The sequence below is a fragment of the Pagrus pagrus genome (genome assembly GCF_965226575.1).
Source record: "Pagrus pagrus genome assembly, chromosome: 20".
Lineage (NCBI taxonomy): Eukaryota > Metazoa > Chordata > Actinopteri > Spariformes > Sparidae > Pagrus > Pagrus pagrus.
The window spans coordinates 21,278,472-21,306,107 of record NC_140207.1 but is presented as its reverse complement, the minus strand read 5'-3'; the positions used below and the strand labels follow the sequence as shown (position 1 = coordinate 21,306,107).

At 44.5% G+C, this 27,636-nt stretch overlaps 1 protein-coding gene across 1 annotated transcript; it reads left to right on the top strand.

Annotated features, from left to right (window-relative positions):
• Nucleotides 1–330: 330 nt before the first annotated feature.
• On the top strand, nucleotides 331–26,313 carry stk17a (serine/threonine kinase 17a). Its single transcript, XM_084340655.1, has 7 exons — nucleotides 331–828; nucleotides 12,596–12,808; nucleotides 20,893–21,040; nucleotides 22,114–22,240; nucleotides 22,327–22,375; nucleotides 22,636–22,815; nucleotides 24,323–26,313. Exons 1-7 carry the CDS (start codon nucleotides 620–622, stop codon nucleotides 24,693–24,695), a joined length of 1,299 nt encoding a protein of 432 aa, XP_084196781.1. The 5' UTR covers nucleotides 331–619; the 3' UTR covers nucleotides 24,696–26,313.
• The last annotated feature ends 1,323 nt before the right edge of the window (nucleotides 26,314–27,636 follow it).

Genomic DNA, 27,636 nt, shown 5'->3' with positions numbered 1-27,636 from the left:
TTGTGTCTTTGTTTGTTTGTTTTATTTGTGTTTCGTTATTTGTGTATTTGATTGTTTATTTGTTTGTTTGAGTGTTTCTTTGTATTTGTTTGTTTATATGTTTGTTTCTTTGTTTATGTAGTTGTTTGTTTCTTTGTTTTCTTTGTTGATTGCAGGTTTGATTGATTGATTGATTGATTGATTGATACTGAGTATTTTGGAGCTCTTAAGTTTCGAAGTCACAACAAAGTGGTCTCCTGCAGCAGAGCCCCGCCCTCCTGTATGTCTCCCTGTGATTGGCCGGCCGGCCTGTCACTCAGCACAGTTGCCGCGGTGATGGAGCAGCGGCGGTGCGGTGCGGTGCGGCGCGGTGTGTGAGGAGGTGACAGACTGAGCGGAGCAGTGAGGAGCAGAGCAGCGGACCGGACCAGAGCGCACTGATCACCTTCAAGATGAGCCCGTCAGCTGTGGTACCTGTCTCAATATTCAGCTGTTCGGATCATTTGAGCTCTGCTTCAGACCAGCACTGATAGGCTATAACTCGGATGTCCTGTGAAGCCCTCTCTCAGTGGGCTGTGTAGTGTCATATCAGTGTGTCAAACTTTCACCTGCTGAACAAACCTTCACTTAGAACCGCGCCATGATCCCTGAATGTCCACGCGCCGGGGAGGCGAGGAGCCGAGCCCGCCTCCAGCACAGCCCGGCGGCCGCAGAGCCGAGCCCGAGCCCGAGCCCGAGCCCGGGGCGCACCAGCGGCTTCAGCGGCTTGTTGTCCGAGATCAAGACCGCCGTGAACCGGGAGCCGTTCACCGACCACTACACCATCATCCCCGGGAGAGAGCTCGGGAGGTAAGAGCAGCCGGTCCGGTCCGTGAGATGTTCTGACTGTTTATTTCTCTTTTCAAGGGTTTTATCTAGAGGTCAAGTTACAAAGTGTGTGTCGTAATACAGTAACATGTTAGAAAGTAATCTGTTACTTTCTAACATGTTACTTTATGTACTTCCATACTTCATAACATGTTGTAAAGTATGTGCCATGATCCCCTCATCATTTGGACTGGTTGGTCCTGGTCAGTGTCTGTGTGTGCGCGTGTGTGTGTGTGTCTGTGTGTGTCTGTGTGTGTGTGTGTCTGTGTCTGTGTGTGTGGATGTGTGTGTCTGTGTGTGTGTGTGTGTGTCTGTCTGTCTGTTTGTGTGTGTGTGTCTGTGTGTGTCTGTGTGTCCACTCCTCATCACTTAGACTGGTTGTAACAGACATGTTTACTGCAGTTCTTCACCACAGGACAACAGCATGTCCTCTCTGCTGTCTTTAAAGTGAGCTGCAGATGAACAGCTGATACGTGCAGACCTTTAGTCTGTTCTAAGTTTCTCCTCTAAACTTGGCAGGTTACTTAAAACATCTCCTGCCTGTCAGAAGTGACTGTGCTGATTTAAAAGCACCATCAGTAGCAGATTATAGCACCTGCACCACTGTTATCAGCTCATTATGGGATTGGTATTTTGTGATCTTTTTCTAGACGTGTCAGTGACTGAATACAACTCAGACTCCGTAACAGAATGTGAATAAAGTCAGCCCGTTGTCATCAGATCAAAAAACACATTAGTGGATTTATCTGTGGTAAATCCATTCTTTGATGCCGGGGATCTGACTGTGAGCAGCTAATGCTCCACAGGATTTCTTCTGGGTTAATTATTGGAGGAAATGCCCTCCGAACGTCCCCGTGGGCTCAACTGATCTGGGATGGAGCCTCTCACAGAGTCACAAGGCCAATCCCTTTTTGATTACAATATGCTGTTACCATGATCAGTCACACTGTCACTGTGAGCTGCTTCTCTGTCAGCCCGGTGATACACCTGACAGACCTGTGTGTGACCACAGCCAAACCCTCTCCTGCTATACAGCTGTGTGTGTGTGTGTGTGTGTGTGTGTGTGTGTGTGTGTGTGTGTGCGTGTGTGTGTGTGTGTGGCTTTGCGTCGCATGACCTGACATTGTGACTGAGATTAGTTGCCACAGAACTACATGAAAGGTTATATTAATCTACAGCATTGTGTTCAGCAGATCAGCTGACACCAAACTGTACCTCTGGCTCCAGCGTCTTGTCTTATCGTATTGTTTGAATCAAAGCATGCTCATGACTGTAGATGTGGTTATATAACTCACTTGTTTAAAGGCTTAGAGCTGTGTGTAATGAAGGCTGTGGGCACTCTGAGTGACGGCCAGCCCTGAGGTTAGGTGTCACTGAGCGTGACCTCTCAGCTGTGTTTGTGGTGTGGGTGCCTGTTGGAGGAGTTTCATGCAAATATTGGACAAGTAATATTGCGATTGTTGATTCTTGTTTTGGCAGTCAACTAATAAATTAATTGATTTAACATTTATCAGAACTGAACAGAGATAAAAGTTTTCAAAGCAACATTTCCTCACGTATAGTGTCTCAGTGAAAGTTGTTTTGTCACCATAAATAATACTTAAAGAAGTCGTACAGTACTACGCTCATTGTCAGGTTCATCGTCCTGACAAGTCCAGTCTGCTCTGATTGGTCTGCGCACACAGGCCTGAGCCAGCACCACTCCCCATGCATGAATCTACTTTATAGACCTGAATACGACGGCACCGCTCACCCTCGCTTCCATTTTCTCCTAGTGGACACTCGCGGTATTGCAGCTAAAAATTCCCCTGTGACCCAAAAAGCATTTTCACTGCAGGGCTCCATTATAAAAGACAACCTGTAGAACTGTTGACAGGATATCAAGAACTCCAAACAAGCTCAGGTGTGAATCTTTCTGTTTAAATTTTTGATCCATGGAAGTTTCATATTTGTAAAGAGACACTGCTGCACATGTTCAGAGTGCTGCAGAAACAGGAAGTCAAGCCAGAGGCTAGAAACCTTCTTTGTGTATGTGCAAGATGAGCAATTATCATGAGACTGAATAGACGCCGTCTTTGCCTTTAGTATCAGGTTCCATTATAAATCTGCGTCGCTGTGTCCCCGGTCACTTCTGCAGCTGTTTTTAGCCTCCAGTTAGCAGAACATTTACTATGAACAGCACCACACGAACAGCTTTCGAGAGGAGCCACATTAGCATCATGCTAACGCCTGATTCAACAGGTGTGTGTGTGTAATAAACAGTAAAGCAACATCAAACATGGCAAAACTTGCAGCTCCCCAGTTTGACGTCAGTGCCGCAGACAGCTGGTGTGGATGGTCCAGTTACTGGCCCACTGAAACCTGACTGGATGTCCTATTTCACAGTTTGTGGGTTGGCAGGCACCCCAGACACCAGAGTGTGTGTGCACAAGCACTGAAACATGTTTTTCATAATAAATGTGGGTCTGCCTTACTTTCATATGAACTCTTTGGTGATGTGTTCAACTGAAGACTCATAGCTGGCGGATTACTGGCTGCAGCTGCTGTAGCAACAGCTTCACTCTCTTGTCTGAGTGGTAACATGAGGCTCCTTCAAATCAGACTGGGCCCAAGTCAAACCAGACCAGTTTAGGATCTGGTCCCTCTCAGGTGATTCTTTCCCCTTCAGTCAGTGTGCTGCTGGCTGTGGTCCTCAGCAGGGACATTGTTCTGGCTGTTAATCAGAGTAATAACAGATGAAGGGGATGCCATTCCTTGGTGTGTTTACTCCCCGGTGACTCTTGGCCACTGTGCTGGTTGATCCTTCTGAACTCAGCTGAGGAATTCCATTCATGAGGCTTTTTCAGATTAAAGCCTTGGCCTTAAACTTGGCTCAGTCTGCTCAGTGTGTTCTCAGGTTTTACCTGAACAAACATCATCAAACGTTCAAAAAGAGATTAAGTGCCAGCTGGAACGTAGAGATCATTTATTTCTTCATGTGTGATTCACCTGAAAGTCAAGTTGTTGTTTTTCTTTGGTGGGTTCTGTCACGTTATTCCAGTCTTTGGTGTCTCTGCTGGTGGTATTAACAGATGTATAGACGGGCCTAAAACTGAAACGGGATTATGAAACAAGCATGCAGAACATTCTGTCTGTAGCACAGTGTTCTAGCACTGTGTGTGTTGATAAAGTGTGATGTGCACGGTGAGCAGTTTATGTGGATAGATGCTGCCCAGCTCACGTCACTCTGCCCGGCTGCCCTCCCATCACTCCTGCTCTGTGGGGAACCCCCTGTATGTAGACTGAACCACAGGTTTACAGCTTCTCACAGGACAGGAGCATGACCAAGGTCCCAACAAGCCCTCAGTTTGTAAGTACGTACAAACTGAGGGCTTGTTGGGACCTTGATCATGCACACCTCCTCTGATCAGTGAAGACATTTTCACCCTTCATTCTTACTGGAAAAGAAGGTATCAAGAGAAAGAGAGACGGACTGAATGGCAGGGTCAATGAAAAATGAAAGTGTTGGTAATTCTGAGATTTTACACTGACATCTGTGATTAAAAAACATAATATTCACAAGTTACAGTGTGTACTGTTGTAAACTCTATAAAACTGTGGAGCATTAGAAAGACTGCTGTCTCCAACCGGCTGCTTTCCACATTTGGGGGCTGAGGGAGGATGAGGATGGGGGAGTTAAGGTAATACCCTCTGTTAGGTCTCTACGGTGGGAGTCCCAGATGGCCGGCGGCCAAGCTCCTTTAGCCACTACGACAATGGTGAAGCTGTCATTGAATTCCATATGGTTAAGACCCAAAGCTTTTTCCACGAGGGGTCTTAGTGACAGAAATGGCCACTCTCTTATTAGCCCATATGGTCCTGGGCAGAGCTCTTAAGTGACTGCAGGGGGTGTCTCACTGAGCCCATCATCATGGCTGTGTTACAGTGACTGGAGACTACAATCACTGATTCACTCATTATTTTAGGTTTGGACTTATTCCATTTTAGATGAAAATAGTGACTAATATTTTGAGTTTAGCTCTTTTTAGGTAGGTGATTATTAATCAACTCTGTATGCTGCAGTTAAGTATGATAATGATAAGTGACAATACAAGGCCAGTGTTCAAAAACAGTGCACGGCTTAGAGGTGAAATTATTGTTTCCCTTTGATTAATTAATCAGTTAATCCTTTCAGCCCACTGGTCAGGCAGCACGAGCATTGGATTGACGACCAGCTACTTTGATATGTGTTGACATCTATTACAAGACGACAAGAGTAATAATGGATCCTGAACCTACATTAAGCTGCGCCTAGGCCAGTCAGTCGGATACATTGGATGTGTTAACCTCCTTAAATTATTTTTGTACTGTGCCATCATCTCCTTTTCATGGCCAGGTGTAGTGGGTTTAATAATGTGTGTAAAATATATCAAGATGTTGTTGATGAAGGTTCTCATCAGGCCATGGTAAATCTAAGTTCTGTATCGTAGGCAACTGGACTACAGAGTCGTTAAGGACATGTTTGAACTCTGAGTTTCAGAGTCGTTAGGTCCACTTGTGGGTCATTGACCCAACCTGCCTTCATGTGGGTTGTTAGGGCTAGGTGAGCCCAGGTGTGAATGGTTGTTAAGCTGTCTGGGGATGGAACTCAGTACTGCATTGTAGGTGGGTGATAAGTAATATCTTAGGCCACCTCCTCTGTTCAAAAACGGTCGTTCCAGTTTAACATAGATGGATTCTTTTACTCCTCTTTCAAACCATCTGTCTTCTCTGGACAACATGTTTACATTGTTGTCCTCAAAGGGATGATTTTTCTCCTCCAGATGTCAGTGGACAGCAGAGTCTTGACCTGAGGAGTTGGCCCTCCTGTGTTGTGCCATTTGTTTATGGAGAGGTTGTTTTGTCTCCCCAATGTACAAATCTGTGCAGTCCTGGCTGGTGCCTTTCATGGTTTTTGAGCTGTATAGTGTGTCCGTTGAGTACTGTCTGTGATGACTCCAGGCTAACTGTAGGTCTAACCTACAGTCCCTGAGGTGTGACCGTCCCCTGGAGGAAGGACACAGTGTCACCAGTTGATCAGTTTTTGTTCCTACAGAACTGCGTCTCAGTCATCCTGCCTATGCGTTTGTGGCTTCGAGCCAATCTTGTTGTGCACATGGGGAATTTGTTGATGTCAGTGGGAGTGTTTGGCTCAGGGCCAGTGAAAATCTCTATTACATTAAATGCATCCAGGGCTGCTGGCAGCTTGTCACAGAGGCCAGCCATGAAACTGCAAACAGCCTCCGCAGTCTACACGAGCAGACCCAGGGATCCAGACATGGTTTTATAAAGCTGATGCACTGGAGTACAGATAGATAACATGCTTTAACCGGTGGAAACACACTTCAAGCGCATGGGATACTTACCCCTCATCTAGACAACATGCCCTGTTTTTTGTTTTATCTCTCCACACTGTGCTCTGGTTTGTGATCCCACAGGCTCTTCGCTTCTATTGGCCTGTTTGATCATCAGCCATAACTGACATAATCTACACCCCTCATTAGTTCGATGGAGACTGCAGACTTTATAGGTACAGGAAGGATGATTGCAGTCTTGAGGCAGAAGGTCTCCTGTGAGAATGAGATGTTAAAAATGTCAGTAATTACATCAGCTAGCTGATCAGCATGTTTTTAATACACGGCCACAGTTGTTATCAGGACCAGCAGCTTTACGCATATTCAGTCCCAGAAAAACAGAAAGTGTTCGGTTCCTCTGGAGGCAAATATCAAAGGAATCCGCACAGTGCACAGAAAGTCTAGCTGCTCCTTTGCTGCTCAACTCTTTAAAATGCACGAACAAGATGGAACTGGTGCAGACAGACAGTTCAGTGTTGTGTCAGCACTGTGACACGGCGGTCGAGACACAGGGTTAGATTGTCCATCAGTGATGAATTCAGTTCAAACTTTATTACAGACTCAGGGTCCAGATAGAAGACATGACATTTAAGATTAGCAAAGGCTTCCTATAGTCAGCCACCCTCATATATATACTAGTCATACCATAATATGACATCAAGTGGAATTTACAAGGTCATGTTCATGTCATTGACGCAATATGAACTCTGCTACGATTCCAAAAAATGTAGGACGCTGTGGAAAAAGTAAATAAAATGTTCCAAACAGGTGTTTTTCTGAGCATTCAGCTTCTTCCACAGTCTTTAGTTACTCGTGTCCCAAATTGTTTGAAACTTGTGGCTGACATTTCATTCATAACGAGCATGTATTTACAAAAATCAATGAAGTTGAAGGTGTGAAGGCATCTGCACATGATTAAGTTGCTTAAGACAGCTGAACTGGGAAATATCTCTGCAGTTTAAATATTTACTCTCATAATCTCGCTCAATATAAGAACTAGTTTGTGTGTTGCAACTCCTTTAATGCATAACTCTTCTCTTGGTAATCACCTGCACTTTGTCTAGGCCATGTTGAACCTCTGAACCGCTGGTGCAACCTGCTGCAGCTGCCCATCAGATGCATTGTGTTCAGATCTTTTCAGCGCATTAAAGCACGCTGAGCACTCTGCTGCAGCGACCTCCCAAAGCCGACTCTACCTCCATCACACTACTCCTTTACAGCAATTGTAACCATGCCATCACCTCTGGCTCAGTTTGTGTGCACACACACATGTAAACACACGCGCACAAAAGCCATCTCTGTCAGGGTGTAGTCTGTGAATGAGGCTGCTGGCTTTGGAAATGTGCTGACGCTGCTTTAGAAAAGGCTGTGGTGGCCCAGTATGGTTTCCAAAGAGCAGGCCCGGACCATCTATCTGCTGTTCCCAGGCAGGACCACACCCACACCAAAACACACTGCTTCACTGCTTCCAGTGGGAGAGTGTGTCCTGTTAATGTTCTACACTCCAATACTACTAGTACTCAGTCTTTACAAGCTGAGACATTCCTAAAGTTTAATATTGCATCCCAACTGTGTAAATCTGGGTTGCAGATGTGGAGAGGGGGGACAGTTTCCCAAGGCGTCTGTGTGAATGGAAAAGCCGGCAGCGTGGAACAGGAGTGTGTCGGTCTGATGGCGTTCACAGTCTGACAGCTAAACAGATCCTTCAATCATCGAATAAGTGTACTGCTTGGTTCAGCGTGGACAAACAAAGGCGGAGAAATGGCGAGCCTTGGCTGCACGGATAATGCAGAGTCTCTGTGTGAAAAGGGCTATTGATGGCATCTGACCCAGATGGATCGTCTGTCCTCATCCTCTCCTGTCTCCTCTGCATCCTCCTTCTATTCATTTTTCCTTCTTCTTTCTTAATTTCATTTCTGTTGCATAAAACTATTGCTAAATTATTGTAGACTAAACTTATTTTTTTTTAAAGCCGGTCAGTATCGTCAGATCTGCTCCGACATCTGTTTACCGTCCAAGTTTGAATAAATGAAGGATTGACTAAATGAAAAGGAAATGCCACAGCCGCTCAGTGCACAGAGAGGCCTCTGTGAGAGTCGGATGTGAGGAAGGCGTCATTGTAACATAAACGGCCTCCTTCAAAGTGTCCAGTGAAAGGAGAGTGCAGTGGGCCTTCATGGATTCTCCAATGTTTAGAGTTTGTTAAAAAAAAATTAAAATGTAGTCATTGATACTAATGTCTGCCCCGTCGCCAGAAGAAGTTTCTACAAACCACTGATGAATTCAGATTTGTATGTGTCATATCTACCATAGTGCCATTTGTACGAGACCTGTACTGTCACGTTCAGATTACATGTATATGGTGATGGTGATGGTGATGGAGTTACAGGTGAGAGGCCAAGCCAGTGACCACAGTTCGAGACCGTCCTTCAACATTGTGAGGGCTAAACTACTAAATAACATCTATTCAGATCAGTTTGTGATCTCGGGATCTTCTGGAGACTTGGATCACAGCAGGCGAGCTGTATGGAGCCATCCGACTTTCCATCAGCATGGGGGGAGGAGATGATGACTGGATTTTCATTTCTAGATGAACTTATCCTTTAATGTAGGAGCATGTAGCTCAGGGCTGGATCAGCCCCATGACTCTCACATGAGGCCCAGCTGAGGATGAAGCGGCCCGGCGTGGTGCTCCGGGCCCAGAGCTGCTCCTCGCGCTCTGTGCCCTGATACAGGTTCTTTATTGCTGCCACACAGTCTTCTTCATTGTGTTTTGATCTCACAGCTGCTCTTCTTGCTCTCAGCTATAATTTCATTTAGAAAGGAATGAAATAGTCATCTCAGACGTCTGCTTTTGTGTTCTAACTTTGGATCATGTTTTAACCGCCCCTGTAGCAGTGTAGAGTGAATATAATACTCTTCTTTGTGAAAGTCTTAGAGACCTTCAACTTTTTGTTGGTTTATTTTTGAATCCAGTCACTCTGAACTCTTAATGTGTCCTGCTGGGTTTCATGGCATTCTGTGTTCTCTCAATAACTCCAAACATGTATCAGTCAGTGGATAATAGTAAAAGAGACAATCTCTGAAAGCTGCAGTCTTGACTTCCGGTTATGGCGAGGTGCTAGGTGGTCATAACTTTTAAGCTCTGCTGCTAGCATGTAATTGATATCTCCAATTTGATCAATCTCTAAGATAAGACAAAGATGGCAAGGCCAGGTACTGTCTGCTCCTTATACTGCTCATGCCAGAGGAGTCATATAATGTGATTGGAGACCCTGCTGGTCGATATATCATGGTTCAATGTACGTATGTGTGTGTGTGTGTGTGTGTGTGTGTGTGTGTGTGTGTGTGTGTGTGTGTAACTATTGTGGTGTATAGGGAAAGTATCAAATCAACTCTGGATAACAACACATTTTAAACTCAAAGGGGCAGCATTCACCGGGCTGGACCCTGAAGTTGTGTAGCCAGCTAAGGTGTTTGACACAGTCAGTCCAGTCAGGTTCATACATTTGCTCTGAATCGCCACGACAACATTATTACCTTGACAATTTGATTTAGTTTACAGAGTTGAAGATCTGATTTAGGGGTTGTGAGGAACTTGAAGTAGTTGAATATTGTGTGTTATGCTTAGCCTAAAAGTTGCAGGTGCAAACACTGAATGTTCGTCTTAAAATGTTAATTGTTTGCATGTGAGGTAAAATCACACCTAGACATCCCTTTATCTCCTCAAAAGTGTCATTTTTGTTATTAAAAAGAAGAAGGAAATAGATCAGTGAAGAAAAATTAGAAATGCTCCTTTAGGTCTCAGCTGACTGGAGGGGGCGTGTCATTGTGTGTGATTGACAGCAGCTGGCAAGCTGCCAGAGCACCGATGTCACACAGAGACACAGTAAACACACTCGTGTAGCCTACATGTCATGTCAGTCAGTGTTAGACCCACACCAGCATTGAAACAGACCCAGGTGACATTAGCAGGGATGTTTACTGCTGTTTAATGTGCTGCAGCCGAGCAGCTCAGTGAGGTGGCAGCTTGTCTCACACAGATCTCCTGCTGTTTATATGCATGCAGCCCGCTGCTGTCCTCCGAGCTCCTCAGGACGGACAGACAGACGAGCAGAGGCTGGAGTCAGTGTGGACTGAATAGGTGGAGTGCTTTAGGAGCACACTCACACTGCTCATGTCCAGCTCTTCATGTGGATTCCCAGCAAGAAGACAAAGCTGCTGAACTTGAATTTAAAGAGTAACCAATGAAAGCAGTTGAACTGTGTACAGAGGTCAGACAGAAGCTGATTGGTTAACTGTAGAGGAAGTCTGCTGTTGTCTGCTGGAAGGAACACTCACAGAAGCCTGAAGGAATGAAAAGAGAAGGGCTGAACAAATGTTTTATTAGAATTTCACAAGATATTCTGTCCTGACAGACATGAACTTTGTGGTAGAAATATGCACATTTATAAAAGCACTAATACTGTACAATAACGGCCAGATTTCACACACAGTTTACCTTGAAACCAGTGAAACCACTGCAGCCCTAGTTTAGACCGTATGCAGTAGCTGACCTGAATGGACAGCAACCAGTCCAGTCTGAATGGAACAATGGCTTTGTACCCTGCAGACCTCTAACTGGCCGCCTGCTGCGCTGCTCCACATTAAACTCTGGATGTTTAACAAGCCTAACATTCATTGACACTTGACTCTACCTCTCTTTAGTGGCACATAGGCCGAGAAAACATCCATAATTGACAGATTAAGTTTCTTCCCTCTCTTACACCTGCTCTATTTACGTCTGTTGTAAGGAGGTTGGACCAGACTTAGTGCATCTCTGCTTTTCCCACCTTGTGAAACTGTAAAGAAAACACTTTTGCTGTAGTCTTTATATCCCATCTACCTTTATATCAAGTCACAGAATGAATGGCAGCCAGATGAAAAGAAGCAGGCCAAGCAGCTTTGGCGTGTCGCTGTCAGTGAGTCTTGGCTTTGGATCGGTCAGGTTCAGCCAGGGTGCTGCTGCTGATTATTGGAGCATGGACTGCCAACAGAAGCCGGAGGGAAGGCACGATGTGGGCTTGTCATCTCCATCACCAGCTGCATGTCAGAGGATTTCCCCTGGGCAGCACGCACATGTGTGCACACACAGCGCTGTGGTCCTCACATGGGAGCAACTTCCAGCCTGGAATAGAACTGGGTCAGGCCAAACGCCTGCGATAGAGGGAGAGGGCAACACTGCCAACAACATCCACAGCCACGTCCACCAAATGTTTGACTGCTCCAAAACCCAGCACTTACGCCAGTACTGTACCCGTCTGTTTCACACTGATCCAGAGCCAAACTAACCTGGACAGCCGACTGAGGGGCCAGGAAACAGTGTGTCAGACAGGTTGTAGACAAACAGCAGGTTAATGAAGCGTCTTCAGCAGATAACCAAGAATAAATGTAAACAGTGTGTCTGTCCTAAACATTTATTACCGTTTACAGACAAACCTAATGGTTCAACTTCCATTTGTGACCTCAGCACTTAACACGTTACTCTGTGATTGGTTCACCAGGGCTCGAAGGTGCCACATGCATCCAAAAATCTGTCAAATGCAACTAAACTTTTTCGTCAGCTGCAGGAAATGTAGCTGGTCTGATTTTTTATATGTATATATATTTAATGTAGCCTATTATTTTGGAGGTCGTCACAATTAATTTTTTGTGCATGCTGTTTAATTACAATCATTTACATAATATGTTGTGAAATGAAATGAAAATGTATAACTTGGTGCACCTACATTATGAGCTGGTGCACCAGTGCAACCAGTGTAAAAAGGTAAGCCCTGATTTGATTTATGATTTTCTGTATTTCAGTCTGGATCAGTTTTTCAATCTAAGTTGTGGTTGGTTTGTGTAGACAAGAAAACCTATTCTTTATGGTGGAGAGGATGAGTTCAGGAGTCTCACAGTCTGGGGAGTGAAGCTGCTGGTGATGGTGGTTTGGCAGCAGATACTTAGCTGACTCTTTTGTCAGATGGTGGCTGGGTGGGTGTTGTCTTTTAGTATCTTTGGGCTGTATGAAGACGTCTCACTTCACTGATGTCCCTGATGCTCTGTAGATGGTACCAGTGATGTTCTGGTGGTTTTAATCACCCGCTGTTGAGCCTTCCTGTCATGGGCTGTGATGGACATCACGTCTCATGAGGTCAGCTGACCAACCAGAGATCAGAATTCTGACGACAGATCTCTGGTGTCTCTATGAGAAGGAACAGCCTGTAACTGTGTTGATATTAGATGGGATTAAATGTCAATCTATGCTGTTCGCTGTGGTACCTGTTAGCACGGTTACATCCTTACCCAAACATGGCCTCTGTGCGTACAGTACTCATGTATTTCTTGTCTTGCAGGGGGAAGTTTGCTGTGGTCAGGAAGTGTGTCGAGAAATGCTCAGGCCAAGAGTACGCTGCAAAGTTCATGAGGAAGAGACGGAAAGGCCAAGACTGCCGGACGGAGATCATCCATGAAATCGCAGTGCTCGAGTTGGCCACAGCCAGCCGGCGGGTGGTCAACCTCCACCAGGTCTATGAGATGGCTTCTGAGATGGTGCTGGTCCTGGAGTTGTGAGTATCAAACCTGCACAGCACGCCAAAACACTCATAGATGCCTGAAAGATGAACACCTACCAAAATTTCAACCTGAATTCCTTTGGATGGGCTGTGGATCTTCTGGATACACACAAAAGCTGGTTAACTATAAGTGCATGTTCCTATACAGCCATTAAGGTATTTACATGAACCGTTTTTAATTACAAGCAGATCAAGAGAACCATGAGTGGAGTTCTTATAACGGCTGGAGAGGAGATGATAAGTTTTCTCTTGGTTGTATTTATTGGTTTGCAGCTGTCCATTTTGTTGCTGAGTTACAGTTAAGTCTTATATTTTTACAGTGTCCAGGGCTGTTCTTTAGAATATGGGCCTTAAGTGTTTGTTTGACTACTCTGAGATTTGGTTTGCCTGTGACTAAACATAGAAAACCCACAGGACATGAGCACAGTGATGTTCTCAGAGGAGAAATGTGAGAGGGGATGTTTTAGTCCTGCAGAGCTCCAGGCCACACTTTAATGCTCCAGCAAACACTAACTATTCCAACAATGTGCCTCGCCTGTGTCCTTTTGTATATACACACACACACACACACACACACACACACACACACGCGCACACACACACACATGCACACACACACGCAGTCTTGTAAAATATGGTGGATGGGGTTTCCTGTGGGTCAGACTGAAAGCAGTTTGATGTGTTAAATCCATCAGTAACACTGAATAATGACCAAGTGGAGCACAGCTCAATGTGACCCAGTGTGTTGCACACACACAGACACACACACATGTGATCCTGTATGGTGTTGACTACAGTAGCCGCACCAGTTGTCAGTGATCTCATCTCTCTGGTCATGCCTGGGCCATGCTTGACCTGGTTCCCATAGTGCGTGTGTGTGTGTGTGTGTGTGTGTGTGTGTGTGTGTGTGTGTGTGTGTGTGTGTGTGTGTGTACATGTGCATCAGTTTATGGCACGCCTGGCTGAGTGAAGGTCTCTTTCACTTCCTCTCACCCTTCACATTCCATATTGGATTTTGCCTGCATCCCTCACCATGGTGACACACACACACACATACAAACATGTTAGATGTTATTGACATGCTCTGAATCAGCTGTCGTCTGTGGTTTCTGTGACACTGTAGTGCAGTGTCCTACAAGCCTGTTAACATTACCTTGTTGTGCTGGACACCCTTCACTTCTGCTCTGTTGGTTGGATGAAACACACAACTTAAAGATGTTATCTTAGGCTCTGATGAATGGTCATGAACATTATTCACTATTTTCTGACAGTTTATTGAAAAAATGATTACCAGATTGATTTAAAAATCATTTTTTACTGTAACCATGCTCTTTATTTATCAGATTTAAAGGAGCAGTATGTAGTTTTGGAAAAGAAATTCAAACTCGGAGAGGTAATATTTACAATATGAATAAGGTAATGATAAAAACTCATAAATGTATTTATCTGAAATATTTATTTGATTTTATAAATAAACAAGCTGTTCGCAGAGGAAAAAAAGGTCCCAGAACACTGTTTGAAGTGAGAAAGGTGGCAGGGTCCGCCACATATAAACAGTAAATCAGTATGAAATTGTGTTGTTTATTCAGTTTATTCAGTCGTGGTAATCAATGAATGCACATTTTTCGTATCTGATTAAAATTTCTTCCCCAAAACTACACAGTGCTCCTTTAATTATTTCAACTGTATTTCTTTAATCATGTTTTTTTGTCAGTTTGGCAAAGTGGACGCCTTTATACTATTATTGTATTATTAATACTGGAGAAGAGGCCAGGTGCAAATGGTGCAAATCAGAGTTGCAGCAAATTCCCAAAGCTTGTTGTTGCAGTTAAGTATGAAACACAGCTGTGAAGTTTCATCCACTGACCCAAAATCAGAAGCTGCTCCACATTGTGTGTTTGTAGCAGGATGCTAACTTTGAACTGATGATCACAGTCACTTTAAATTGTCGGTGGAAGAAATGAGACTTTTACTGGTGGAACCGATGACGCTCTAAATAGCTCCTCCCACTTCACAGCACAATTAACTTTTCCAAGTAACATCAAACTTCAACAGTCAGCTGTGTGCCTCCACTCTGTCTGCTTGCAGTGAGACACGAAGAGAGGGCAGAGGCTGCAGTGTTGTAGGGTTGTAGTTTTTTACAGGATTATGTGCTGTCAGCAGCACATGCCATACAGTGCAATCTGTCCTGTTAAGGAGATCCCATAAATGCTCCTTTAAATGCTCCAGTCAGCCCAATCCTCCCCCACCTCAGTCCATAATCCCAATCCCAGCCATTGTTCATAAAAAGGATAATCCCTGAATTAACTGCTGGCCTGAACCAGGATAGTGCTCCTTTTCAGGGACACACACAATCGACAGGCCCGTACTCTCGTTCACACACGCACGTACGTGCACAGACCAAGCCATAGTAACACAGGAAGAAGCCACAGTTTGGCTGTGTTTGAAAAGTTTGAAAAAGTTCCTCAAATGAAGGAATAACCAGAAGTGATTTATAGTGATGATCATTGTAATCAGGCAGTAAGACAACAAACGGTACAAAATTCATACAGGAGGTGTGGCAGAGGGCTCCACTGAGTATCAGCCTGCCTCAATAATTACTTCTATCGTCATGTTCTTCTTCTTCTTTTAATTTCTGATCAAAAAAATACACTTTAAAATGTGACACAGCTGCCTCTCGTTGTCTGTAGTCACTGGGTAGTCTTGCTCTCCCGCCCACAGCTGATACTGTTGACCACGATACTTTAATTGGACGTCTTACAGCCATTGGGTTTTCCTGAACAGGCAGTTGGATGGTTTGCAAACTGCCTCTCAGAAAGAGCCCAGGCTGTTCTGTTGTAGGGTACTGCCTTTGAGGTACTGCAGGTCCACAAGGGGGTTCCACAAGGCTCAGTCCTGGGCCCTTTATTAATTACCTTGTAAATAAATTGCCTTGGACAGAACTTTCCTTATTCCTAACTTAACATTTCATTTTTATGCTGATGATACAGTCATTTACTGCTTTGCACCTACTCCTGCAAAGGCTTTTGCGTACCCTCAGCATGCATTTGATAGAGTACAAGAACAACTTTGTCAAATTCAGCTCATCCTAAATGCAGATAAAACAAAATGTATGTTCTTTACCACTTCAAAGACAACAAGATCTGCATTGTCTGAGACAAACAACAAATTGAGCTAGCATCTACGTTTAAACACCTGGGGATTTTAATCGACCACTTGGCTTTTTAAAGTCACATATCCAGCATATAACAAAAGGTTGTCTGTGTGCAAAATGTTTGATCTGATTATTTGAGTGTGATTTTTCTGTTAATTTGCTGTTTTAACTGTGTGTTGCTGCCATTCTTGGCCAGGTCTCCCTTGTAAAAGAGATCTGTGATCTCAGGGACTAACCTGGTTAAATAAATACCAAATAAAAAGACAAAATGAATAAGAACATCAAATCATTGCTCACCTGATCTTGCAGAAATAGTTAGTGTCATTCATTGCCTTCGCACTCGTGCTGTGTGTAATGTGTGCCTGTTTGGTACAAGCAAGGACGTCACAGTAAACCTGGACACAGAGCTGGAGGCGTTCATTCCTATGGAAGCCTGGTGCTCTTCATGGGCACTTGGATACGAGCACATCAGTGCAGTTATTGTTAAAATCTTTTCTCTCAGGGTGAATTCACTCTAAGTTGCCCTGAATGTCATCACACATGCTCGCATACAGCATATGACAGTGTGTACAGTCATCAGTCTGTGATAGTGTGTGTGAGTTGTTTGAGATGGAAAATAAAGACAGTTCAGGTCTGTGATATGATGATGATGATGACATGACTCAGATGACCAAGAGTGTCACATGGAAGCACCTCCTGTGTGAGTGTAAGAGCTGGTGGCTGCAGCGTTCACTCCTTCTAACCCCCTCTTTATCTTCCTCTGTGCTTTTCTTCATAGCAGAGGGAAATAGAGCAGAATGCTTTCATTCTTTTCGGGAGGGATGTTGACAACATTCTCCTTTTTTTTCACCCCTCTCCATCTTTTATTCAGCCGACAGCTGACAGATATTTCGGGCAGTGGGGCAAGTGGCGATGACGGAGGATTGCTGGATAAGTGGAAGGAGGAGGGGGCAGATATTCTACGAATGAGGGTCAACCTCACATAGAAAGCTATTCATGCCATGATGGGGTGGGGGGGGGTTGCGGGGTATTGGAGTGGAAAAGAGGCAAAGAGGCCAAAGTTTTATTTGATGCTGGATGGGAGAGAAAGAGAGAAGGAGATGAAGAGTGAGGAGGGAGGAGGCAAGAGCAGTGTAAATGAGAGGGTGATGGAGAGAACGGTTAGAGAGAGAGAGGAGGCCGTCCACACAGAATGAATGAGAGCGACACACAGCTCCGTGGCCTCATTGCTGGCTGAGCTCCAGCCCAGAGTTCATTATGTCAGTTGAGCCGCACGAGCGCACGTGACCAGCCAAAGCATGGCCGCTCGCCCGGAGAGAGAGTCATACAGTGAAACAAACACGGGAGTGACTGGATGCTGTATACGGACCTGATACATTCACACTGACTGACCGTGGCTGTACAGATTCTGTTATTGACTCCTGTCTTCATTTATTCTGGCCATCCAATCTGTGCATGGGTTTAAAGGGACAGTTCACCCAAAAAGTCAAATCCAGTCATCATCTCCTTCAGTTGTTTAGGAGAATGCTGCAACGCTGTTTTGCTGTGAAGCTCCAGAAATGTTTTGTGGACTATGAAACGTCACCTGACTTTCTATCAGCATGGAGCGAGGAGATGATGACTGAGTTTTACTTTTGGGTTTAGGTGGGTGCAGTAACCTGTAAGATAGGTGATCATCTTGTTATTAATTTAATCTCAGTGTATCTGACACACTCTGAGCTGCAGGTGCTTCTATTTAAACGTGTTAGTATATGAGGGCAACAGACCAAGACCTTTATTATTAAGTTAATTAAGTTTTCCAAAAGCCTTGTTTTTGTTATAACCACCGAAGCACAATAGAGACTAAAATGTTAATATAGAATGTTTCATTAAATGCTCACATTGCTTATTTATAAATAAATAAAGTTGAGAAAAGGTCTTCAGCATTGAATCCTGGTAAGTTCCTGTGTCTCTGGGCAACACGAGTCTCAGAGATCATGTGTGGTGGTTTTGTCAGTCGGGGCACACAGTTCATTTTTGCCCCGGAGCCCCATAGCAGGTTCATTTGACCCTAAACGTAGTAAATGGTGATGTCAGATTTCAGGCATTTGGGAGAATGTGGGTTCACCACCAACACGTTCCTGTGTCTGTGCAGTAAATGGAGCCCCCAGCGTGTGGGAAAGTCCAGTTTGCTGGACATGAATACATGATGAGGGCAGGATGGAGGGCTGACCTCACTCTGACTTTATCGTCCCCCTCTCTCTGTCACGCACATTCGTCTCTTTGTCCCTGCTGCCCTGTGGAGAGGCTCTCCTCCTCTCGTCTCTTTCTGCCGCTGCGTCTCTTCATCCTTCACTGCGATGGAAGAGTTTCATTTCTCACACACTGGGCCCCCTCAGTGTGTGTCGTATGTGTTAGTGTTGATGGTGTGTAAACTGGAGCAGGTCAGATATGAAGCTGGTTATTTAGGTCAGCTGACGTTCATGTTTTGATCTGTTTAGTTTTTTTTTTCCATTGTAACGGGCGGCTGATCAAAGCTGAATTGATCCATTCCCACAGCGCTGAGCTGACACTGATTTCATTAATGACATTAGCAACTCGCCAATCAAACTCTGACTGGTCTCTGGCCTCGTGGACCACCGACAGGCTGCCAGACTGCTCCTGTTTGGGATGGTATCAATGGGAAACTTTCTTCAGGGTGTGTGAACGTTGATTCGGGGTAGCCTGTTGTTACCATGAAAGCTCTGTTTCTTTATCTTTTCTTCCTCTGCTTTAAACTGTCGTCACATGAACATCAGTGCATTCAATCTCACAGTGTAAAAAAGCTTTCTCCTAGAACTTCTGTTCAGAAACGTGTCCTGGAGCTCCTGCCTGAAGATCTGAGGCTCGGAGAATTAGTAACATAACTGAAATCACATCTCAAAACTTTATTAAACATTTGGCCTTTGTCAAAAAACACACAACCTTTCTCTCCACCGTGGTGACCTGGAAGAGGGCAGGCCACACAAGATAATTAGCGGTAAAACAGAAAACTGTCAGAGTGAAGAGGTATCACATATGACAGAAACACAGATATAAGGAGATGGTAAAACAGAGGAGGGCAACGATCCAGAAGAGCCCGGGGTACGATCCAGATCTGTCAACATGTGAGTGTGTTGTTGTGTATCAAAGCATCCAAAGGCGAGCGAGTGCAGTCGGAGTGTTTAATTGTTTGTCAGACTGGATTACTTTCTGTCTGATCCTCTGAAGAATGAACATTCATACCAACAGTTTAATGCACGTGTAGGAAGGAGCCATGACTGCAGGTGTGTGTGTGTGTGTGTGTGTGTGTGTGTGTGTGTGTGTGTGTGTGTGTGTGTGTGTGTGTAATGGTGTCACGGGTTAGAAACCAACCACTGCTCACACACAGGCCCCCAGCTGACCTAATTATTAATCATAGTCATTAAAGCAACAGGGCGTCACGGTCTACACTACACTGACTTACTTCACATCCATCTCAATCTTCAGCTAAACTCAATGAAAGGTTCAACAGTGATGCTGTTTTTAATCTATGAGATAACAAGCTACACTGATTGAAGTCTCTCACGTGTGTGTAATACACAAAAAACAAACATTTTGAAATTCACAGATGTGGCATTTAACAATGTATTTTATGTTGCAGAACTGAACGTGAAAATTATTTCAGATATCTAACCAAAAAAACCAACAGGGACAGACACTCATGTGTTGCTCATGATGTCAGACCGCTGCAGCTGGCAGAGCAACACACTGTACACCAAAGAGACACACACGTCAGCACTGCTACGTGCTGCTTTACATGACAACTCTTAAATGAGCTGTGAAATCCTGGCTCACTGCACCTGAGCCTTCTTCTACTCTCAGGCTTATTGTGTGTCCCTTGTTGATAAAACAGTTTGACGGGTCATGGATGAACTTGGTGAGTACAGTGTTGTAACAGATCATAATCCTTCAGGGAAAGTTTGACCTGACTGAACTGAGCACCTCCTGTACTGCGTCAGGTCAAAGCTCCACACTGTTTTCCCCTGTTTTTATCCTCTTCAGTTGGGTTAAAGGCCTTCTTCTTTCACCTTGAGAAACCAAAACACACCCGCCCGCCCCGCCTCTTCCTCTGCCTCTCCACCTTCCTCTGAGATAAAGCCTACTTCAGCAGCACCCTGAGGGGACGCCTTGTCTATTCCTGACTGCCCTCGCTTTTTCTTTCCAATCATGCGCCCGGTCTAATTGAGTTTATCCATCAGAGTTTATGTTGGGTCAGAGGAAATGAAAGGCACTTTAAGGAGGGCAGTAGTGTGAGTCTCTCTGATCGGCTCAGATGTTTTTTATTTATTTATTTCGTTTGTTTTATAATCACAAGCCTGTTTGTGATGTGAGAGCTGGAGAGGAAGTGATCAACAGTGCCAGCGGCCTCGTTCAACGCAAGCTCATAATTAGTTTGCTATATTTGGAGGTGTTCTACTATTTCTGCTGCCTCCTCCAGCAAGTCTTAACACACACTCACACATGCACACACACACTCACATGCATTTATAGTTTGGGGCTCGTGGGATTGTCCATATAAAGCCTGACGTAGGACGAGTCTCATGATGATTGTGGTGAGCCTGTGGATGAAGTGGGAATACAGACTGTAGTTTGGGTTTCCTGCGGTGCCACTGTTTCCTCCCACAGTCCAAACACACACTAAAATTACACATTCATGTGTACGCCTGTGTCTGTGCGTGTGCGAGACAAGCGACCTGTAGCACGTGGCCCTCCTCAGTGCATGCTGGAAAAGGCTGCAGCTGACCGAATTTTCATTTTTGGGTGAACTTTTCCTCAAATTGTAGGAAATGAGCACGTATCTGCACAGCTGACTGATCTACGATGTTTTTACACAACAATGTTCGCGTTGTAGTCTGATGTCCTCTCTTTGTGTGCGTGTGTGCAGTGCGGCTGGAGGTGAGATCTTCAACCAGTGTGTGTCCGATCGGGAGGACGAGGCCTTCAGCGAGGAGGACGTGAAGAGGCTGATGAGGCAGATCCTGGAGGGAGTCTCCTTCCTCCACCAGAACAATGTGGTCCACCTTGACCTGAAGGTCAGTGGACACACGCACACACACACACACACGATCCTCTGTTACTTTATCTTGCCTTTATTGTATAGTCATATAGACATTAGTGACATTAAAATATGAATATTAACAGCTAATACGTGACAGTCAGTACTGTGTATGTCTTAGCCAACACATGTCAGGTCCACAGGTCTGATGACATCACTGATTGTACTGTAGAGCATTGTAAACACTGAACACTTTGTAGCTGATGATGATGAGATGCTGTTCAGACCAGCTGACCGACTGAAGCTCCGGTCTTCAGAGAGGAGAACGACTGTGAAACATGTCAGAGGCCACACAGAGGCAAATGTATATCATCTATGGCAGTACAGTGAGGTTCAAGCACTTGTGCTGTACACTTGAATGTGTAGTAAACTGATGTTATCACTATTAAATGTTACTCACAGTAAATGTGACTCTTAATGGGAACAGTGATTCTGAGTGGCACCACTGACTTCCCAAATGAGTTTTATTTTGATTCACAAGGTTCTGATTGATTAGATTTCAGATTTTATTTGATCCAGTTGGATTGAATATTGATGCAGTGGAGGATATTTCAGTTCCAGAGACAGCTCTTCTTGGATATGAAAGAAATTCTGAGAGGAGTAATGAAGTAAATTGTACAAGGAACCCTCTAACCTGTCACATTATTCTCAAATATTAATGTTCACATTTATACTTTAATTAAACGGTTATCTGACCATAAGGATACTGGATAATGTTCTGATTTTAGCATCTAATTATTAAAACTTGTGTAATGACAGAACAGGAGTAATGACGGATGTGTTTGAACAAAGGGTCAGCTGTAAGTCTTGCTGTAGAGGTTTACTATACATCACAACAGCAACTCACAGCAGCCACAGAACAACAGAAACAGAGTGAATCATGAAATGAAAGTCGAGTGCACTTCCTATGATTTCATTTATAAGTAATAAAACAGCTGATATGAATACAGACAGACTGGTACATATATACTGGTACAGATACATAAAGGAGAGAATATATCATGGTGGTTTCCTGTCTGACACTTAACGTGTGCTGTGATGTCCCGTCAGCCTCAGAACATCCTGCTGACCCGCTGCTCTCCTCTGGGGGACATCAAGATCGTGGACTTTGGTCTGTCCAGGATGGTCAGCAGCCATCAGGAGCTCAGAGAGATCATGGGAACTCCAGAGTACGTCGGTGAGTCGGTGCTGATCTTCACTTCAACACCTGACGCTCATATTTTATTCTGAATAATAACTAACAACACTGTGTTCATTTTTCAGCTCCGGAGATTTTAAATTATGAGCCCATCAGCACAGCAACAGACATGTGGTAAGAACACTCCTCTGTTTTATTCTGTAATTATTGAAACATTTCAAACTACCAATCTCAACCTACTGCTGACACTCTGATCAGCAGAGTGTGTAGCAGTCCATCATTTAGTTTAGATATGTCAGTCCGGACCCACTGAATGAACTAGAGCCATGTGACTAGCATGGCTAAAACTGAACCCCCCATAGAGAATTAGAGCGATGCAGTGACCACATAAACATTTGTGCCCTAACCCTTCAATGACGCATGTGTGTGTTCAGGAGTATCGGCGTCTTGGCCTACGTGATGCTGACAGGAATCTCTCCGTTCCTGGGCGAGGACAAGCAGGAGACGTTTCTCAACATCTCCCAGCTCAACGTGAGCTACAGCGAGGAGGAGCTGCAGCAGCTGGACCCGGCCGCCCTGTCCTTCATCCAGATGCTGCTCCGCAAACTGCCACAGTCAGTCCACAAGACACATGCACTCATCTGCTGCTCTGTTCCACTGCTCAGAGAACCAGCAGGCACACACTGCCCATTTTTTACTTTAACACAAAGTGGAACCAGTGGCATTCATTAATGGAATCCCCGATGGTTCTGTTTAGAAATAAACCCATTCAGCCTGTGATGTGTTCAGTTCAGAGACAGAGGTGGTGGCGTTTCAATCAAATCTTTAGTTTTTTCTTGGTTTCAATGACATTTTTTATATTATATTAATATAAATCAGTAATAACATTTTCTGTTTGTCTGTATTGTGTCGTTTCACTCTGTTGTTGGATTGTGGTACAGTTTTACATTCGTAGCTACCTGGGTGGTCAGTCTGACGTAAACCAGAGGTCGTCAGAGCTGCAGATAAAATCATGACTTCATGATCATGAAATCATCAGACGAATAAACAAATGTACAAGTTTAAAGAGAGCAGCTGTGCTGTGGTGTGATACTGACTTTAAAATGAGCGATGATGGAAAAAGCTGATAGTACAGCCGATAGTATCTGTTACCGTCTGAAGACACACTTTATATTTATACTGGTCAAACAGACAAACAGCTGCTGTATAAGTGTGGCAGCTGCTGTATTAACTCTGTCTAATAAAATCAAACATCTACCTTATGTTTACTTTGAACACATCACAGAGGGTCATGAGGCCCCTTTGGCTTTAATAGAAATAAATTAAATTGTGAGACGTTTTCAAAAGTTTTTCTTTTCCTTTCGCTCCAAAGAAGAGGGCCTCATGACCCTCTGTGATGTGTTGGTGACGCCTAGTGGGCGTCTGGGCACTTGTGTTGGGAGGGTGAGATCAGTATTGAATTTCATAGATGCTGAGGTTATCATGCATGCATAAGTGTCCTCACATTGGATTACCTCAATGTCCAGTTAGATTGATAGCTCCACCTTTTTCTTGCCAAATTGTGTAATTCTAAGAGTCGCTGAGTTCAGAGAAACTTTATAAACTTTGTGAAATGGCTATGACAAATTCCAAATCATTGGTGCCTTCTTGTAAATTGTAAACTCCTCGTAAAAAGTGTCAGTTTGTGGCTGCATGGCTGTACCAGCCTGTCTGCTTCTGTGTCTAAAGTGCATCTTACCTGCCACATGTCACATTTTACAAATACACTAAACAGTAACCAATATAGGCTAATTCTTGGAGAAAGTCCCCAGACTCCCTTAAAAAATGTCTCAATTTAGTGAGTTGTTGAGTTACGAGAAACTTGATAAACTTTGTGAAACGCTGTCTGACTAATTCTTCATTATTTGTGCCTTCTTGTAAATTCAGCGAACGTTCTACATGAACTTCTTTCTGTCTTTGTGTGAAAACATCGTGTCTGTTTGTCCCAGTGATGGACGGGTTTATTTGCATATAGAGCAGGAAGTGACTTCTGATCACAAGTGGTCACTGAGACGCAGGTTAACGTGGTTGTGTGTGTGTGTGTGTGTGTGTGTGTGTGTGTGTGTGTGTGTGTGTGTGCAGGGATCGGGCCACAGCGGAGCAGTGCCTCAAACACCCCTGGCTTCAGTCCTCAGAGCCTCAGGAAACCCAGACGGTGGAGGACATCCTCCCAGTGGAGGACCAGGAGGCATCCAGCTCCAGCAGCAGCTCCACCAGCAGCCCTGAACCTCCCAGCAGCACGACCACAGCTGAGGAGGAGGAAGAGGAGGAGGGGGAAGGCCCGGTGACGGAGGAGCTGATAGTCATGGCTGCCTACACCTTGGGGCAGTGCCGCCAGTCCTCCACCTCAGAGAAGGAGGCGCTGGCGGCTGAGCAGAAGGCCATCTCCAAACGCTTCAAGTTTGAGGAGCCGTTCAGTGCCCTGCAGGAGGTCCCAGGAGAGTTCATCTACTGACCACGCCCACCAGGACCAGTTAGTGTTGTCATGGTAACAAACATAGACCTTCTGATTATCCTGTATGTGTATAATCAGACGCTGTTTCACAGTCAATCTGATATTATTTAAGCAGTTGGGTTTTAAGTGCTTTTTTTCAGGTACCCACTTACATTTTCTCCCACAATGCATCACTTTGGTTGACACCCACACAGCCCAGCTCCTTTAGCAGTTACAGCAGGTTCATGTCTCTTGTATTTCACTTGGTTTGCTGGTGTATTCTTCTCAGCCCTCTGCCACACGCAGACAGTGTGACACGCTGACATCTATCCTGACCATCCACACCAGCTGTTGGTGTTGAAGAGTGACGTCTTCTTTCTAGAGGCAGAGAGAAAGAGGCTGTAGGCAAAGATCCACTTCCATGCCACGACTGCTGTCAAAATCACGACATGTAATCTGAGTATTTTTCTGAACGGGATTCACATTTAGTGAATTTACACATTGTGTGCGATGTAAATATATAAATAAACGCATAAATGCATAAAAAGTTCAAAACATTGATTGAGATTTAACTTTTGACCTTGAGAACAGCAGTTGACTTAATCTCACCACAGCTTTCGATCACCTCACGCAAGCTTCCTCAGCTTTCATGGTAGAAACAAAATGTCCAGGAGGAAGTCCTCCAAAAAAAAGGTCAAATTTAAACTGCAGTTCCATGTCAGCTGGCAAATTGGACCCCCCAAATATCGAAATTGTGTCTTATTGTTTGACACATGAATCATTATTATTATTAAGGGACATAGTGACATCAGGATTCCACCAGAGACAAACTTAGAGGGACTGTTTCATAGTTGAGCCCTGTCAGCCAATCAGAATGAAGGATTGGGGATCTGAGCTCTGTCACACAGGTGGCATCAGTTCATCACGTTTTGATCACGAGCAAACTGCATTCTGGGAATCAAGACATCAGTGACTAATGTAGAAAAAGAGAAGAGTCCGGCCACAGACACCAGCTGATCTGTGGCCGATGACTGGAAGTGTAAAGCTCTCTACAGGATGTAAAGTTAGTGTATATAACACGTAGTGACACAGTTCCAGTCATCATATATGTGCATGTGTTCTGATGACTGAAGGGTTGATTTGCAGCTGGGACTGTTTGTCGCACAGTAACTCACCTTTCTTACTTTTTCATGATTTTTTGAATTCAGAAGCCAAATCTTTGTTTCTTTGAGTCCATTTCCTCGTCCGTGCTGCTCTCCTCTGAACACAACCAGCTCCTGTTTGTATCTCGTCTTCTTTTGTATTTGGTGCCATGCTTGGAGAAAATATTTGATTATCATAGCTCTTGCCATTTTTTAAACATTTTTCATTTCAGGTGTTTCTGTTTATTATTGCCGACATCTCTGAGGAGTTTCTAATTCTGTGTAAATAACGCAAAGATCTGTGTTGTTTTAAGAGGTATATTCAACAGTACTGTGTAACATCTTCCTCTGACATCACTGACTGACCCTCTCTCTACTGAACCACACTCCCACTGGGTCTGTACTGTAAATGTATGTTTATGAAACAATAAGCTGTTACTGTGGGAACAGATTTGTACATGAATGTCTTATGCTGTAAATAAATATTTCAAAAGTGAGTGGAGAGTTTTGACTCATCATTTATGATCAGAGACAAACAACCAAACAGCTTCCGGATACGACAATCCCAGCAGTGACACACAACTGGTACACAGTATGACCGGTCTCTGTGGATTATTCATTTCAGAAAGTTTTTAAGCCTGTTGGCAAGCACTTTTGAAATAAGTTTTTTGTCTGTGCATAACAAAGCCGCTGAACTGCACACCGATAGGATGCCAGTATCAGTCCTGTCTGAGAACACTCCTGCAGCGCCTCGCACAGGTCGGCTCCCGAACACTTCCAGAAGTGCTTATAAAGATCTGTAGGCAGTCCATCCAGTCCAGGAGCCATCTGACCCACAGCAGCAGTGAGCTACTTCAGGGAGAGATGTTAACATCCAGGACAGCTTTGTCCTCAGAGCCCAACTGAAGAAGGCCCCTGCAGCCCCTGCTCTCTGTTACAGCCCTCCAGCCTGAGGCGGGCGAGAGACAGACTTCTCCAGGTGCCAGTGTGAGCTGCATTTAGTGGTTGGTGAGATATGAAAATCTAAAGTAACTAAGTGATGGTCAGTGAAACCTGCTGGATAAATGTCCAATAACCTGTTGTTAAAACTTGACATATAGGCCTACACGTGACATTAAAATCCTGTCCAGCCTGGCTGCGCCCCATGTTCCCATCTAACACCCTAACCCATGTGTACTGCCTAACCTGGGTGTGTTTGACCCTCCATACATCCACTACACCTGACTCCGAGATCACCTGTGATAAAGTGACACAAAGGCTCTGATCACACTGTTTTAGAAAACCTTTATTTTCTGAAAAATGTCCAGCCTGTCTGAGCCCTGATTTGGAGCATAGATGTTAATGAAAAATAAAGATATGTCCTGTAGTTTCTTCTCTGACCACTAAAGCCCTGCCTGTCACCCTCTCTGTGGTGGAGGAGACATTAACGTCAAACCCTGGGAAAAAGAGAAGGGCTACACCTGCAGAGAAATTAGTCCCATGAGACAGTATATACTGGCCCTTCCACCCGGCCCCACTAAGCCGGCCTGTGAGGACAAAAGTAGCCTACAGAAGGACAATATTTTGTATTTGTACAGAAAAAAGATATGTTACAGCAGCAAGAGACACCCAGATAGCAGTGGACTCGGGCGGATCCTCCCTCAGGTCGGCACATCCGCTCTACTGTCTCAGTGACTTCGGCCATGTAAAGAGGCTCTACAGGTAGCGCACCGTCTAAAGCCTAGTTTATGCTTCTGCGTCGCGCCGACGGCGTAGCTACGTCATCAACCCTACGCCGTCATTGAGCATTCGAAGTTCTGCATCGAGGGAACGCGTTGTTC